Below are 13,271 nucleotides of genomic sequence, written 5' to 3'. Positions count from 1 at the left end.
CAATAACCAGGGGAAGAAAATGTTTTTAACAAAGCTACATGAACACATTTCAAAACACTGTGCACTGAATGCTTTTATTGCAGTAAACTGACAGAATAGTGCCTTTTCATGATAGCGACTGCTACAGTTCAATAAAATATATTTATATGTATATGAACTACCAAAAGAAAACATGTTACAACAAAACACAAAGCATAAAAAGGCTATTTTTCCTTTTTTTTAACATCAGTGCACTATTTGTATAATTACAAAATAATAATAATAATAATAATAATAATAATAATAATAATAAAAACACAGCACTTGAAAAAGCATCACTGGCTGAATTGAACACATCACCACAATGTATTATTTTTCAAATTCCACAGCTAATCTCGAGTCTGTACACAGCCATGACATGCAGCCCTCAGAACACATCTACAACACTGCGAGGGTGTTACGGGTCCGCTAGTTACGCTGAACTACAAAAAAAATCCACTAGTTTAGAGGAGATCTCCATAGCTGGAATGGTGGCAGCACTGTGACATCCCACAGTAGCGCCACACCCTCCATCTCCTGCACTGGGAGCAACCTATGGCAAGTACACATACAGACGCATTTACACAGGCAATATCGCCATATTGCAAATTAACGTGAATAAACACTCTCTGCAGAAATCACAGCTGTTACACATATAATGAATCATATCCAGGGTGGAAAAAACAGCCTGGATCCATAGGCATTTTTTCTTTATGTGAAATTTTACATTCATTTTTTTTTTTTTTTTTTTACTTTTTAATTTGAAATCAGCCCCAAGATGACTAACAAAACAAGATCAGACAGAACTCAAGATGGGATCCTTTATATAGAGAAGTTGTTGCTGAAATGTACAACATTTCCTTGCTTGCCTATGGATCCAGACTTGTGAGCTCCCCTGTATAGCCGCAAAGCACAAACTGTTTTAGAGACTGGAAAAAAAAAACGATCAATTATTTCAGGACTTTCCCCTTAGGTGACTGAAGAGAAATGAGCTCCCATAGGGTGGAAAAGCCTCCAGGCCTCTAGGACTGAATTTGAATTGCTCCTACAACATGCAGGAGATGGAGAGGGTGGCAACACTGACTGACATGATGTCACAAAATACAATGCTGAAGAGCTCAAAACATCAAAATGCCTCCTGCTCCATCATGCACTATACACTTTGACACAATTTAAAAGAGAAATAAAACGAGCTGACAGCTTTGTGTGCATGATCGCTCACAACCCACACAGTCTGTGCCACTCACAAAAGCACCTTCCACAATACCCTCCGCCACGGCACTCAGTGGCTTTATTGTCCAAAAAGTCCAAGCAAAAGGCTATAATTGCAAACTGTTAAAGTTCACAAAGTCTAAACTAAATGTTTTACAGTACAGTTCAATAAATAAAAACAAGACAACCACCAACTTCAAGTGGATTGATATTGTACGTCTGTCTTTTTGTGTGCATTTACAATGAAGATCGTTCAGATATAGATGGTTTTAGCGATCACATGTCAGTGCCTGACACTAGGCCAGAGGACAAATAAAACATTGCAATGCATTACTATTAAATGAGGTTGTCCTTTGTCTCAAGAGGGACATAAACCTGCTGAACTGCATCTAACTGTCAATAGATAACACATGCTGTGTGACACTCCATGGACAGAGAGGTTTTAGATCTTGCTAAAGGATGTGGCTAAAAAGACATTAAGAATCCCAAGAGGAAAACCTTTAACAGACCACATGGTTCAATTCATTCTAGAACTCAACGTACTTGCTAAAGCGTAATTCATACATCATTATCAGACCAAAATTATGTCTTTGTTAAAGCAATCCAGTTTTTAGTCTGGAATAAATTAACAGACAAAGTACTTCATTTCAAACTTGTGGCAGTGTAGTAATTATTAGCAGTTCTAGATTATTTTAGGGAACAAGCACAAGGAAGGGAAAATATTTAAAGGCTTCACAAAGAAAAAAGGGGAAAAAAAATGAAGGCTGTCACCAACATCTTTCTACAAATTGCACTGTATTGTTTATATCCACATAACAGCTATCGCAGTTTGTAATGTAATACATATTCCACTGTGTTGAGGGGGTGGTCTAGTCCTCTGCGAAATCTACAACAACTTTACTTTCCTAACTCAACAGCTAGACAGCTAGATTGGTTTCATTAATTTACATTCACTTTCAATCACCTGGTGCAAATACCCCAGGGATGATGAAAAATTTGTGTATACTAACAATACCAATAATACAATCTACAAAAAACCTTTAGAAGGTTTGCAAAGCCCTAAATTGAAAGTCAAGCAGAAGGAGAATCACATATACATAGATGTAGCACTTTGATGTTGAAGCTAGGTCTCTTGGGTGACAGCTACCTAACATGGTTAGCATACTACAGTAGCTAGCCAAAGCACCAGGACTAGCTGTGAAAGAATGTTTAAACTGCAAAAAAGTGCTACTTCAGGATATGCAGCAGTGAAGCTTTAACCACAACAGCAGTCAAACAATTAGTGTAGTGATTAGTGTTGGTCACAGGAACTACCAGACATTTTAGGAGTACATGAGCCGTGCCTCTTCGTGTCACTTCGGCTATGCCTCTGGTAGTGGCGAATATTATTTCAGGTTGAATTAATCTAATTAATCTGAAGAGATAAAAGGCACATTCTGCCTGCACATGTAGACTCATTTGCTGTGATTACAAAAGGAGGCAATACATTTTAATGCCAACTCCAGGGGCGCAAAGAGCGCCAAATACACCTCCCACAGGCTTTCAGATTTCAGAAAGATTATAGTCAATTTGCTGGCAAAATTGGTTTAAACAAACCTTTACCTTAAAGAAATTCAGTGTGGTGATGTTTAATTTCACTATTTTTGCAAGAAAAGGTATTAATTACTGTTGCCTTGAGAACCCTGGTTAGTAAATTAGAAGGCCCAGAGGAGGTGTAGTTACGTGCTCTCTCTCTCTCTAGTCATGTACTGCACTTAAGACACTACAGAAGAATCTCAAAATATGTTTGATGGAATTTATCTTCACAGAAATCATTTTTAAGAACCCTTAAGAGTTGTATGCAGGAACAAAGGAAATAGAAAAATTCTATCCCATAGAAGAGTGGAGAAGTGAATATCTAGTTCTTTTCTAGTAAATTTCTATTTCTATTGCTTGGAGTTGATACATATTCAGCGAAAATCTCTTTGACCTGACATATTCCATAAGCCCCTAGAGCATAAACTGGAAAGCCATATTTACATACTGTAGTATCTCCAAGCAAGAGGTTGTTCTGGACCATTTTTCAACGCACACATAAAACAATGTAAAGGTCTTGGCACTAAGATTGTCCCATGTAGTACAAATGCTATAACTAGCTATCTCAGATAGCATCTTTTTTTCTAATAGGCAGTTTAAAACTAAGGAGACATGGAGAGGATCCGTCTCATTATGTTTATATCCCACGCCTTACCTGGACTCCATCAGAATCTTGTCACTACAGGTTTATGGGTGATGGGTGAAATATTCACAGTAGGAGGTGAAGCATTGCGATGTTTCTTACAGCACACACAGAAACACATCGCTTTGACACCTCAGAGGCCAGCAGTCTGGAGTCATTTTAGGGAAGCAAGTAGAATTCCCTGTTCTACCATAGTTCAGAGAGAAATTTTAAAAAATGCACAATGTTGAACACAGCATACCACTCCTGAACACTAGCGATGAAACTACAGGTCAGAGCAGGAACTTGAAGATCTCAGTGTATAGCATCCTCCTTTTCTGATTTTCTCATGTGGAGGAATGAGAGTAATGGACACTTAGTCAAGTCACGGTAGTTTGTGCACATGGATATGCTTGTTAGTCGTCGGCACTGAGAATCAGCCATGTGTTAGTGAGTCTTTGGCAGTGAGAAGGAGTGTGATATAAAATACAGTGTTTCTACACACGGCGGGAGGTCACACATCTCTCTCCCCCCTCTGTTTTATCAGTTCAAATGTATCTAATGGACATACCATTAGAGATCAGTTCTGTGGCTTCTCCTAGGCAAGAATACAAGATCACTGCCTTCCTTTCCAACATTTTCTCACCTGGTGGAATCACACTTTTCTGCCTGTGCACTATTTCAGCATGACATTTTTTTTGCAGGCTAATGCTTTGAGCAGCCAGTCTTCTGAAATGAGAACCGGGTAGAAAAAAAAACAAACAAATATATTTTTTCATGAGATGAGCACCAGCCTTCATAAATTAAAAAGGGGGTTCATACCACACATTCAAAAGAGAGAATAAAATCACATGTAATCCTTTACAGAATATGTTCTTTCATCCCAGGTACAGACTGTGTGTCTTGGGGGTTAAAGACCTAATGCTTTCAGACACACAGGCACTTCTGCGCAGGAGAGGGCAATGTAAGAGTATGATAGTCCAAATAGTAGGATGTTGAAATACTATAAAGAAAATCCTTAAAATAAACAACCAAACCAAACATCTAGGCGTTTCCTCTGGCAGCCACTGCAGCCATGACCACATCAACCGAGTAGGGGTTCAGTCAGCCATATGGAGGGATTAACAGGGCTGAGTCAGGAGCCCAGAGCGCTCCCGAGGAACAGGAGTGATAGCAAAGAAACAGAGAGAGAGAGAGAGAGAGAGAGAGAGAGAGAGAGAGAGAGTAGATGAGTAAGAGGGGGCATTCTTTCTGCCCTGTTTACTCCACAGAGCCTGGGTGGAGGCTGAGAGCAGGGGGGTCCAGGCAGGTAGGTGAGTAACTCAGGTGGGGTTCTTTAATCCAGAGCAGCGGTGCTCCGTTCTTGCCTTCCTGATTCTTGTTGGAACTCCGGCTCTTGTAGCGCACCAGCAAAACTGCGATGAGCAGGATGCCAAAGATGGGGAATGGGTAGAAGAAAACAAAATAAAAAAGCGAGTTGTTGGAGCACACCACTGACTGCAAAGTCGAGACTGTGGAAAGAAAGATTGAAGATTCTCAGATGAGTTTCAACAAAGGCATTATTTATTACCTAGAAAATAGCCTGTTTGAAAAAGCGTCAATATTAGGCTCATAAAAATTTGATTTGACTCTAGGCCAAAGAACACTTTTAACACACAAGACAGAAAAATGACTGAGCTATAGCTTACTAAGTACCCAAGTACTAGGCATACCTTTCTCATGAACATTCACAATGGTAGCTCCAGAGTTGTTGGTGGTGAGGCGATACCAGGCGTTGCGTGGGTTCAGGAGCCACTCCTCTACATGACAGTAATACTTTCCTGCATCTCCTGGACGTGCCCTTTGAATGGTCAGGCTGTAGAGATCTGAGGTAGTGCGCTCAAACTGTAGGCGAGAGTTGTGTCCTGGCTCTTCCATCGGACTGCAGTTCCCATTACCGAAGACAGCGTCGTGGCCAATAGAGAACACGCACTCCCGTTCGCTTTCTCTCTCAGAGCGGGACACGTACCATGACACAGAGAAGCGAGAGTCTTTGGAGGATTGAGATGGTATGCTGCAGCCCAGTCGCACTGAATCATATTCAGGCACGGTGATGTTCGACTCTGTCTCCTCCACCTGCAATTTTACAGCTATTGTAAAAAGAAAAAGTAGAGAAATAACATCAGTCTTCACATCTAAAAGGACTAGAGATAAAAGACTACTCAAAAAAAAAATCTATGATTTTTTTATCTATGAAATCTATAAAAAAAAAAAAAAAGGAATATAAATTACAGGATTTTTGTGGTGATTTCTACAGATGATGTGAAGAGCTGAACTCTGTTTTGATTACAGACAACTAATTAAAAATGTGTTACCAAATATAACACTGACAAGCATGGGCCATGTGATTATAAAAGTATTAGGCAAATATCATTTAAAATGGATGCAAAGGTTATTAAATGCAGGGCCTCACACCTAAAGGTGTCAAAACTGTCTGGGTCGATGCAGTACACAAACACCAGCGCCTGGTGAGACAGTGCATTAACACTCATTAGATAAAATCACAGGTTTCTCTCTCAGCATCAGTGCTGTGCTAAGACTAAAATAACATCAAGCTTCTTTTCTCTGAGAACTCATGGTCTTCTCATATCTTCAAATAATAGAACATAAATATGTGGAATTGAGGCTGAAGATAAATGATCAGGTAATCTCTTTGGGAAAAAAAAAAAAAACATTATGGAAACTTTCCCAGCATTCCATGCACCCGTGCAAATTTAATGAGACCTTCTCCTTATCCCAGGGGAAATTAGGTTAGAGTTTTTAGACCATATTTAGATGTGTATCAGGGACATGCAAGCTCGATGGTGTGTTGCTTGATAATAACCAAAATCCTCAGTGAGCAGAGTTGTTCCCTGAGGCGTGGTGCTGAAATGGAGGTTACACGGTGCAAGCTGCAATAATCTTACTAAACATATTTGTGTTACACAATGTCAAATTTAGTACCAGGAGGAGCAAGGGTTTCCAACCTCATAAGTTATTGCTCATTTGTGAGTGAGAACTCCACCGAGTCAGGAGTCAGCTGGACAACTGATGAAAACATGACATTAATTGTCATTACTATACTGTAGATTCTATTATTTTCAGCCGAACAGAACTGTATATTTTTAATAAGTAACGCAAAAAAGATAATTGAAAAATAGCCTTATCTTTTATTTTAAAATACAGTTCTTCAGTTGTCTTACATGATCCTTAACAACAATTATGGCCACAACAACTAATGGTAAAAAAAAAATGTAAAGAAATTTCATTATGGCTCTATTTAAACTGGCTTGCTAGCAAGTAGTTAAACGATCTTTTACATAATCCAGTAGGAGTATTAATAACATTTTTAATAATATTATTTAAATATTCTTCATCATTCCCAAAAAGATTTTGTTTCCAGCCACTAAAACCAGGAGTCTACACATGGAACAACCCAGGATAAATGTGGTCACTTTTCCTGCTTGACAGTTTTGAACAAATTTCTTTGACTTTTCACCTTTAATGCGGTAGCAATCAGAGCGTAAAGGTGTGAATCTTCCCACAACTTGCCAAGTGATTTTGCTGGCACAAAAGACTGACCTAGCACAGCCATAGCCATACTGTAGATCACAGTGGAAGAAAACTGAATAAACTAGATTTTAAGAGTGGTAGTGGTGTGAGGTGGGTGAAAACTACAGCTTTTTACTGCATTTCCTTTCGTCCTTGCCAGGTTTTGGTGCAGCGAATGCTGTTGCTCTTGAATGCTAAATGGCCGAAACAGCAGTGAACCGGACAACAGGGATGCACTGTGATCTTTGGGAAAGTTATGTCATCTGTGTGTGGTTCTGGTACATGTAGAACCAAGTGGATGACTAGAAAAAATATACCTTGCAAACAAGACAGTAGGGGATTAGTTCAAGGGCCCTGAGTAGATCTAGGTGTCCTCGGGTACTCATAATTCTATATCCCTATGCAGGTGATTTTGAATGGCAAGAATTCAGAATATGAATCACTACATATTTATATTTTCATCTATGGACCACTGCACAAATCACTTTAATAAGACACTTTTTATGCATATTTGCACACCCCAGCCGTTTCAAAATTTCTGTTTTTAACAATTTTCTATTTTCTTCTATATTTGCTATATTGATATTTTGTTCTTATTTGTAAAGTATATTTTACTTTATACAGTATATTTCACTAGTTAATTGTTAATTCATTTTCTAATGAATTTCTTTTATTACAGTATATTTGACCTTTTACTAGTTAATTTTATTTCTACCGTATTTCTTTTATTCATATTTATTTCTTATGTAATGTATGTTAAGCTTTTAATTTTTAAGGTGACTGACAGTCGTATAAGCATTTTACGACATATTGTACCGTGTATGACTGTGTATGTGAGAAATAAAATTTGAATTTGATTTGAATTTGAATCCTTATGGTTGGTCAGGGTTTGACGTTGTGTGTTTGGGTAGCGCTACTGTGTGTACTGCTTACTCACTACGCAAACTTCTCTATTGTCCTCTCAATAGCGAGATGAGAGTGTGAGCCTTAAATGGGAAGCTTCCCTTTTGACAGTTGATGCATGTATGCCTTTCTTTTTAGTACATGCATAATGTCTGATCACCACACCAGCTTCTGGGGGGAGATAATATCTGGGTACACTCTCTCTAATCCTCTCTGTGCCAGGGTAGCCAGATGGCTATGGAAACCCACAGGAATGTAACACAAACTGGTGTTCTTGAATGACAAACAGCACCCTAAGATGGCCTAAAGCGCTGGGCTAATGGTTGGTTGGATGCCAGCATAGAAAAAAAAAAATCACATTTATTAGCCTGATAAAATGTGGAAACTATTTCCTGATTTTTTTGGTACACTAATGAAGCAGCTGTGTGTGTGGCCACCACATGGCTGCCTCTATTCATGGATGTACGCCAACATGAAAAGTGGCCACTCATTAACCCCATAAAATGTAGAAAATATTTACGGATTGTCACTGTACATTATAGGCATTTCTACGTCTCTCTGAGTCTCACCTGGCTGCTTGATCACAACGTGTGTGAAGCCAGAAGAGTCTCGGGCCAAGCGGTACCACGCTCCATCGGGATCAGTGAGCCACTCCTCCACTAGGCAGTAGTAGGTCCCAGAGTCGCTGGTCTCAGCGCGGTGCAGCGTCAGGCCATAAAGACTCGGCGAGAGGCGTTCACACTGCACGCGGCTGCGCAGGCGCTCCTCCTCAGCGTATGCGCCATACTCAAACGCCCCGGTGCGCTCGATCTTCAACAGAAGCTCGTCGGGCTCAGTTGCTGCGCCCTTCCGTGCGTACCACAACACGGCATGCTGGGACTCGGCGCTTGTCTGGGACGCAATGGAGCAGTTTAGGCGAACGCGGCTGTCTTCAACAAACTGGAGGCTCTGGTTGACCTTGTGCATGCGCAGCTTGCTCACTGAAAAAAAAAAGGGAAACAGTGAGATGATTTAAAACATTTTGACGTATAGGACAAGAGAGGATAGGAGAAGAAATAAGATGTCAGAGGAAACTCTTAGGAAAAGCATGCCTGCCGGCTTCCACACTGCTTAGATCGGATTACGTGTAGACGCGTAAGGTGTGACTGCCACAGACACTGCCTGCTATTTCACAGCATGAGGGGATTTAGAAAAGCCAGCAGCCCGGATAAAAACATTCTTAAGCAAGCAGCAAACTGACATGCACACAGAGAGGCACATGTGCCTAAATGTCTACATTTACCAAATTAGTGACGCAAATCCAAACTAAGCAAAAACAGGAGCAGATGTCCTGCATGTGCATATCCGGATATACTGGCACATGCAGCAACCCAAGCAGCCTTCCAAATACACAACAAGCATGTGGTCTTAGATCACATAGTCAGGGCTCTGCTGTTAAATACATACAGTGGGGGCCCATGAGAACACTCACGCTCTCTCTCTCTCTCTCTCTCTTTTTCTCTCTCTCTCTCTCACACACACACACACACGGGATTAGCACAGCTGCAAAACTTAACATTTTTTCTCTTTTTCATGCTTTAGTAATTCTTTGCGAAAAATCCAATTTTCCACCGACACTTTGGGTCCGTAATCCCTGTAGCACATCTTTGACTGCAGTTACAGTGATGGACAGAGCTTTAGCCTGAAGCTTACAGCATCTCTACAGCACAAAAGCAGCACCACACATCCTCATGCATCTAACGTGCAGGCCAAATGCTCTGCCCTCAGCAAAGTCACCTCTAAATCACCAGACGCTCCTCAAGACCCGAACTCCCATCATGCATGAGCTTTACTCTGAACCTGAAGCTTACTCCCACTCACTGACAGCCTTCAATTTATGTAACTATTCTCAAAAAGTAATGACGTACACATACCGGTTAAATAAAACAGAATACAATCAAAGAAAGTGACTTACAATTGTAATTGTAACTAGATAATAGTAAAGCTGCTTTTGTCTCAGTAGTAATACTTTCTCTCTAGGGATTATAACGCTGAGCTGAGTCAGTGGGAGCTTTGCTGAGCTTCTCAGATGCTAAAAGCATTCTGGGGGGGAAAAAATCATTGGTTTGTCCAACATCACGAGAACTCATTTCATGTGCATAATAGCCACTTCACAGGAAATGCACTCTGGAAATGTCTGGTAAGCTTTCAGTCATTTGCCCGAATGACTAATAATGGATGAGCTACCAGACTAGACTGGCACTTACCATAGCGCCTCCTGTGGTCTTTTCTTCCTAATTTAGTGTGTAACTGATATTACTTAAATGACTTTGACAGCCTTTTTGCTTAAAACCAACATAATGTGTGCGTCATAAATTTACTACACAAGCTCATTATAAACAGTATTTTTGGCCAGCAACGACTTCACCGTCCTTCACCATTCAATCATTACCGCAAGACAATAAAATTAACAAAAGGGCGCAAAAGTAAAAAAAATAAATAAATAAAAAAATGCTGAAGAATGTTTCGGGGTGGAGAAATCTCTAGGCCAGGTGTCCCCAGATAAGTAAATTTCTTATCAAGCTACTGTTCTATGTATTTGTTATTACTAAGTGGACAAACAAATTTAATGCTTAAAGAAAAAAAATACATCTTACTTTTGCATCACCTTCTGCACTACACACATCACAAATCATTAAGCCCAATATTGTGTAGGGCTCATTAGTGCTGGTCCAACTGGCGTGGCTCTGGCACTGCAGGACATGACTCCACAAGAGCTCTGGGGGTGTGCTGTGGTGTCTGGCACAGGGACATTAGCGGCAGATCCTTTGGGTGCTGTGGGTTGCAGGGTGTGGTCTCCATGGATCACACTTTGTCTGGTTTTGTTTGTTTGGATGCTCAGCCGGATTGAGATAAGGGAATTTGAAGGCCAGATCAACAACCTTGAACTCTTTTACTGCTGGGCCCCACATTGATTTAAAATAAAAGACAGTATAGTACAGTATGTTAAAGAATAGCTGGTGCTTGACATGCAGTGAAATCTAAATAAATAAACAACACAGCCACAGTAAAAGATTAAAGGAGGACATGCATATATGAATGATGATCCTGGCTGAGGTGGCACGGAGTACACTGCAGTTGTTCCTGTGAACATTCGGAGAGTGGAACACCTGATCCTTAAATATTGATGGATATCTAGTCACCGACTTGCTGAAGAGATGCATCAGTCTGTGGGAACGGTACACACAATCAGTCACAACCACTACTTGCACATTAAAGGAACTCGGCTGTCAGTTACTGCCACATCCTGTGTGTAGTCCTGACCTCGCTCCAATTTAAATTTTAAAATGTTTAGATAGTTAAAGGAGTTCCTGGGAGGCCAGAATTTCAGACATGAAAACGTAGTCTGATCGAGGTTTAGACAGTAGTGAAACACTGGGATAAGTGCATTAGTGTAGCAGGAGATTATATAGGGAAAATAAAGTTGGTTTTTACTCTCATAAGTCCTGGTTTGACTTGAACACAACTTGTACATATACACACACACTGATCAGCCACAACGATACAATGCAAAACATTATGTCCAGTATTGTGTAGGTTTCCATTGTGTCATCTGAGCAGGTCTGACCCTTGGGGCATAAGTCCACATGACCTCTGGGTCCACATGACCTCTGGGTCCACATGACCTCTGGGTCCACATGACCTCTGGGTCCACATGACCTCTGGGTCCACATGACCTCTGGGTGTGTGCTTTAGTGTCTGGGCCCAGGATATTGGCAGCAGATCCTTTGGGTGCTGCAGGTTGCAGGGTAGGTCTTCTATGGATTGGACAGGCAAGTCGCATGGGTCAGCAAGTTTGAAGGCCAGTCATCAGTCTTGGGTTCTTTGCCTGCTGGGCCTTGTCGGCATTTACTTTTTTGGGCAGTTTGTGCTGCATTAGATTAGACCAGACAGGCTAGAGTTCATTCCCTGCTGTGGGTGTGCATGATCCTGTCACCAGTTTACTGTCATATAATTGATCATCAATGTCAATGTGTTAATGTTATGTGGTGCTAATATAATTGCTGATCGGTATACATCACATCACATAACTCAGTACAATTTTTTACAAAAGCTATGCAGGTTATTTTACACTTTTGAGGCCTGGGAAATCTTTTATCCTTTTCTCATTCTACAACTTAAATAAAATATAAAGAAACCTATTGACCCACTCCACTGACAGACAGTGGTTCAAGAACTATTTCTACACTTAAAGATAATGGGATAGTTGTTTTTAGAAGAGAGGTCTAATTTCTTACAGAAACTTTAATCATTAGGACATAAATGTGGATAATAAAAATAGATTAGGATAGATATCTCACAAATGATTCAATGTGAAACTAAGCTTGTGTAATATTAATCACAGTCCAGGAGCTGACTAAGTTTTCCAGTAGAGACGATGGAGGATTATTAATTAAAATCAAGTTGTTGTAATTTGTATTTATTATTATATTAGTTACCAAACTGAAAATATAAATCAGATTTAGTGTCCATTGCCAATATCACTTGAAAGTTATTGCTTACTGACCCCAATAAGATTTACTGTCCATTAAGAGTTTCCAGATAGTACTGTTAATCAAATAAAGTCTGTGGGGGACCCAAGTGTGCCTCCTTAGTGTTGATTGTTTGGGACATAAATATGCAGAGTTATTCAACTGGGAATATGTGCTTTGCATTTAAACCACAGTTTTAATCAGCAATCATACATCTGCCTCTATTTTATTAGGCATGTGCCAACACATGCTGACAGCAGAAATAATGGCCAGTCACCACAGAGAGAGTGAGAGAGAGAGAGCAAGAGAGAGAAAATATTAACACAATTCACAGCAGGTGAACCACAAAGCAGTCAGGGTTTATCAGGGACCAAATCATTTCAGCTCTGTTATGGTTTTCTCATTTGTGAGCCTGGGAAAAAAATACACTGTATGGCCAAAAGTTGCTGGAGACCTGACCATCACATTCGTATGTTTGCCGTGGTTGGTGTGGAAGAACTCGCATGGCCTGCACAGACTCATGACCTCAACCTCACTTAACACTTTTGAGATGAAACCGGAATGCAGGATTCATCCCAGTCCACTTCAGCCGACATCAGTGTCTGCCCTCGCTAATGATCTTGTGGGGGAGTGCACAAAAGCTCCAAAATCTAGTGGTAGGCCTCCTCAGAAAAGAGGAGGTTATAATATGAGCAAAGGGGAAACAAAATCTTAAAGTGTTCACACAGTGTAGAATGTAGGGGGAAGGGAGGGTCAGGGTGGGCCTCAGCCCCCCCTTACTTTTCTTTGGGTGGCCTTATTGCTTTAACAACATTCCAAAGGGATATTAGTGGAGAGATATTAATTGTGTAAATCCTTGA

The 13,271-nt window shown here is 40.4% G+C and overlaps 1 protein-coding gene across 2 annotated transcripts in view; it reads right to left on the bottom strand.

Moving 5' to 3' along the window:
• Positions 1-3,483: 3,483 nt before the first annotated feature.
• igsf3 (immunoglobulin superfamily, member 3) overlaps positions 3,484-13,271 on the bottom strand; it is a 137,203-nt gene continuing 127,415 nt past the window's right edge. For both annotated transcript variants that reach the window (XM_053496470.1, XM_053496471.1), the window contains exons 8-10: positions 8,470-8,880; positions 5,140-5,556; positions 3,484-4,938 (exon numbers count right to left, since the gene is read on the bottom strand). In XM_053496470.1, the coding sequence (XP_053352445.1) occupies positions 4,688-4,938; positions 5,140-5,556; positions 8,470-8,880 (1,079 nt within the window). In that variant the 3' untranslated portion in view covers positions 3,484-4,687. The remainder of the gene's footprint in view (positions 4,939-5,139; positions 5,557-8,469; positions 8,881-13,271) is intronic.

This window comes from Clarias gariepinus, chromosome 5 (assembly GCF_024256425.1).
Source record: "Clarias gariepinus isolate MV-2021 ecotype Netherlands chromosome 5, CGAR_prim_01v2, whole genome shotgun sequence".
Lineage (NCBI taxonomy): Eukaryota > Metazoa > Chordata > Actinopteri > Siluriformes > Clariidae > Clarias > Clarias gariepinus.
This window is presented reverse-complemented; position numbering and strand designations above follow the sequence as displayed.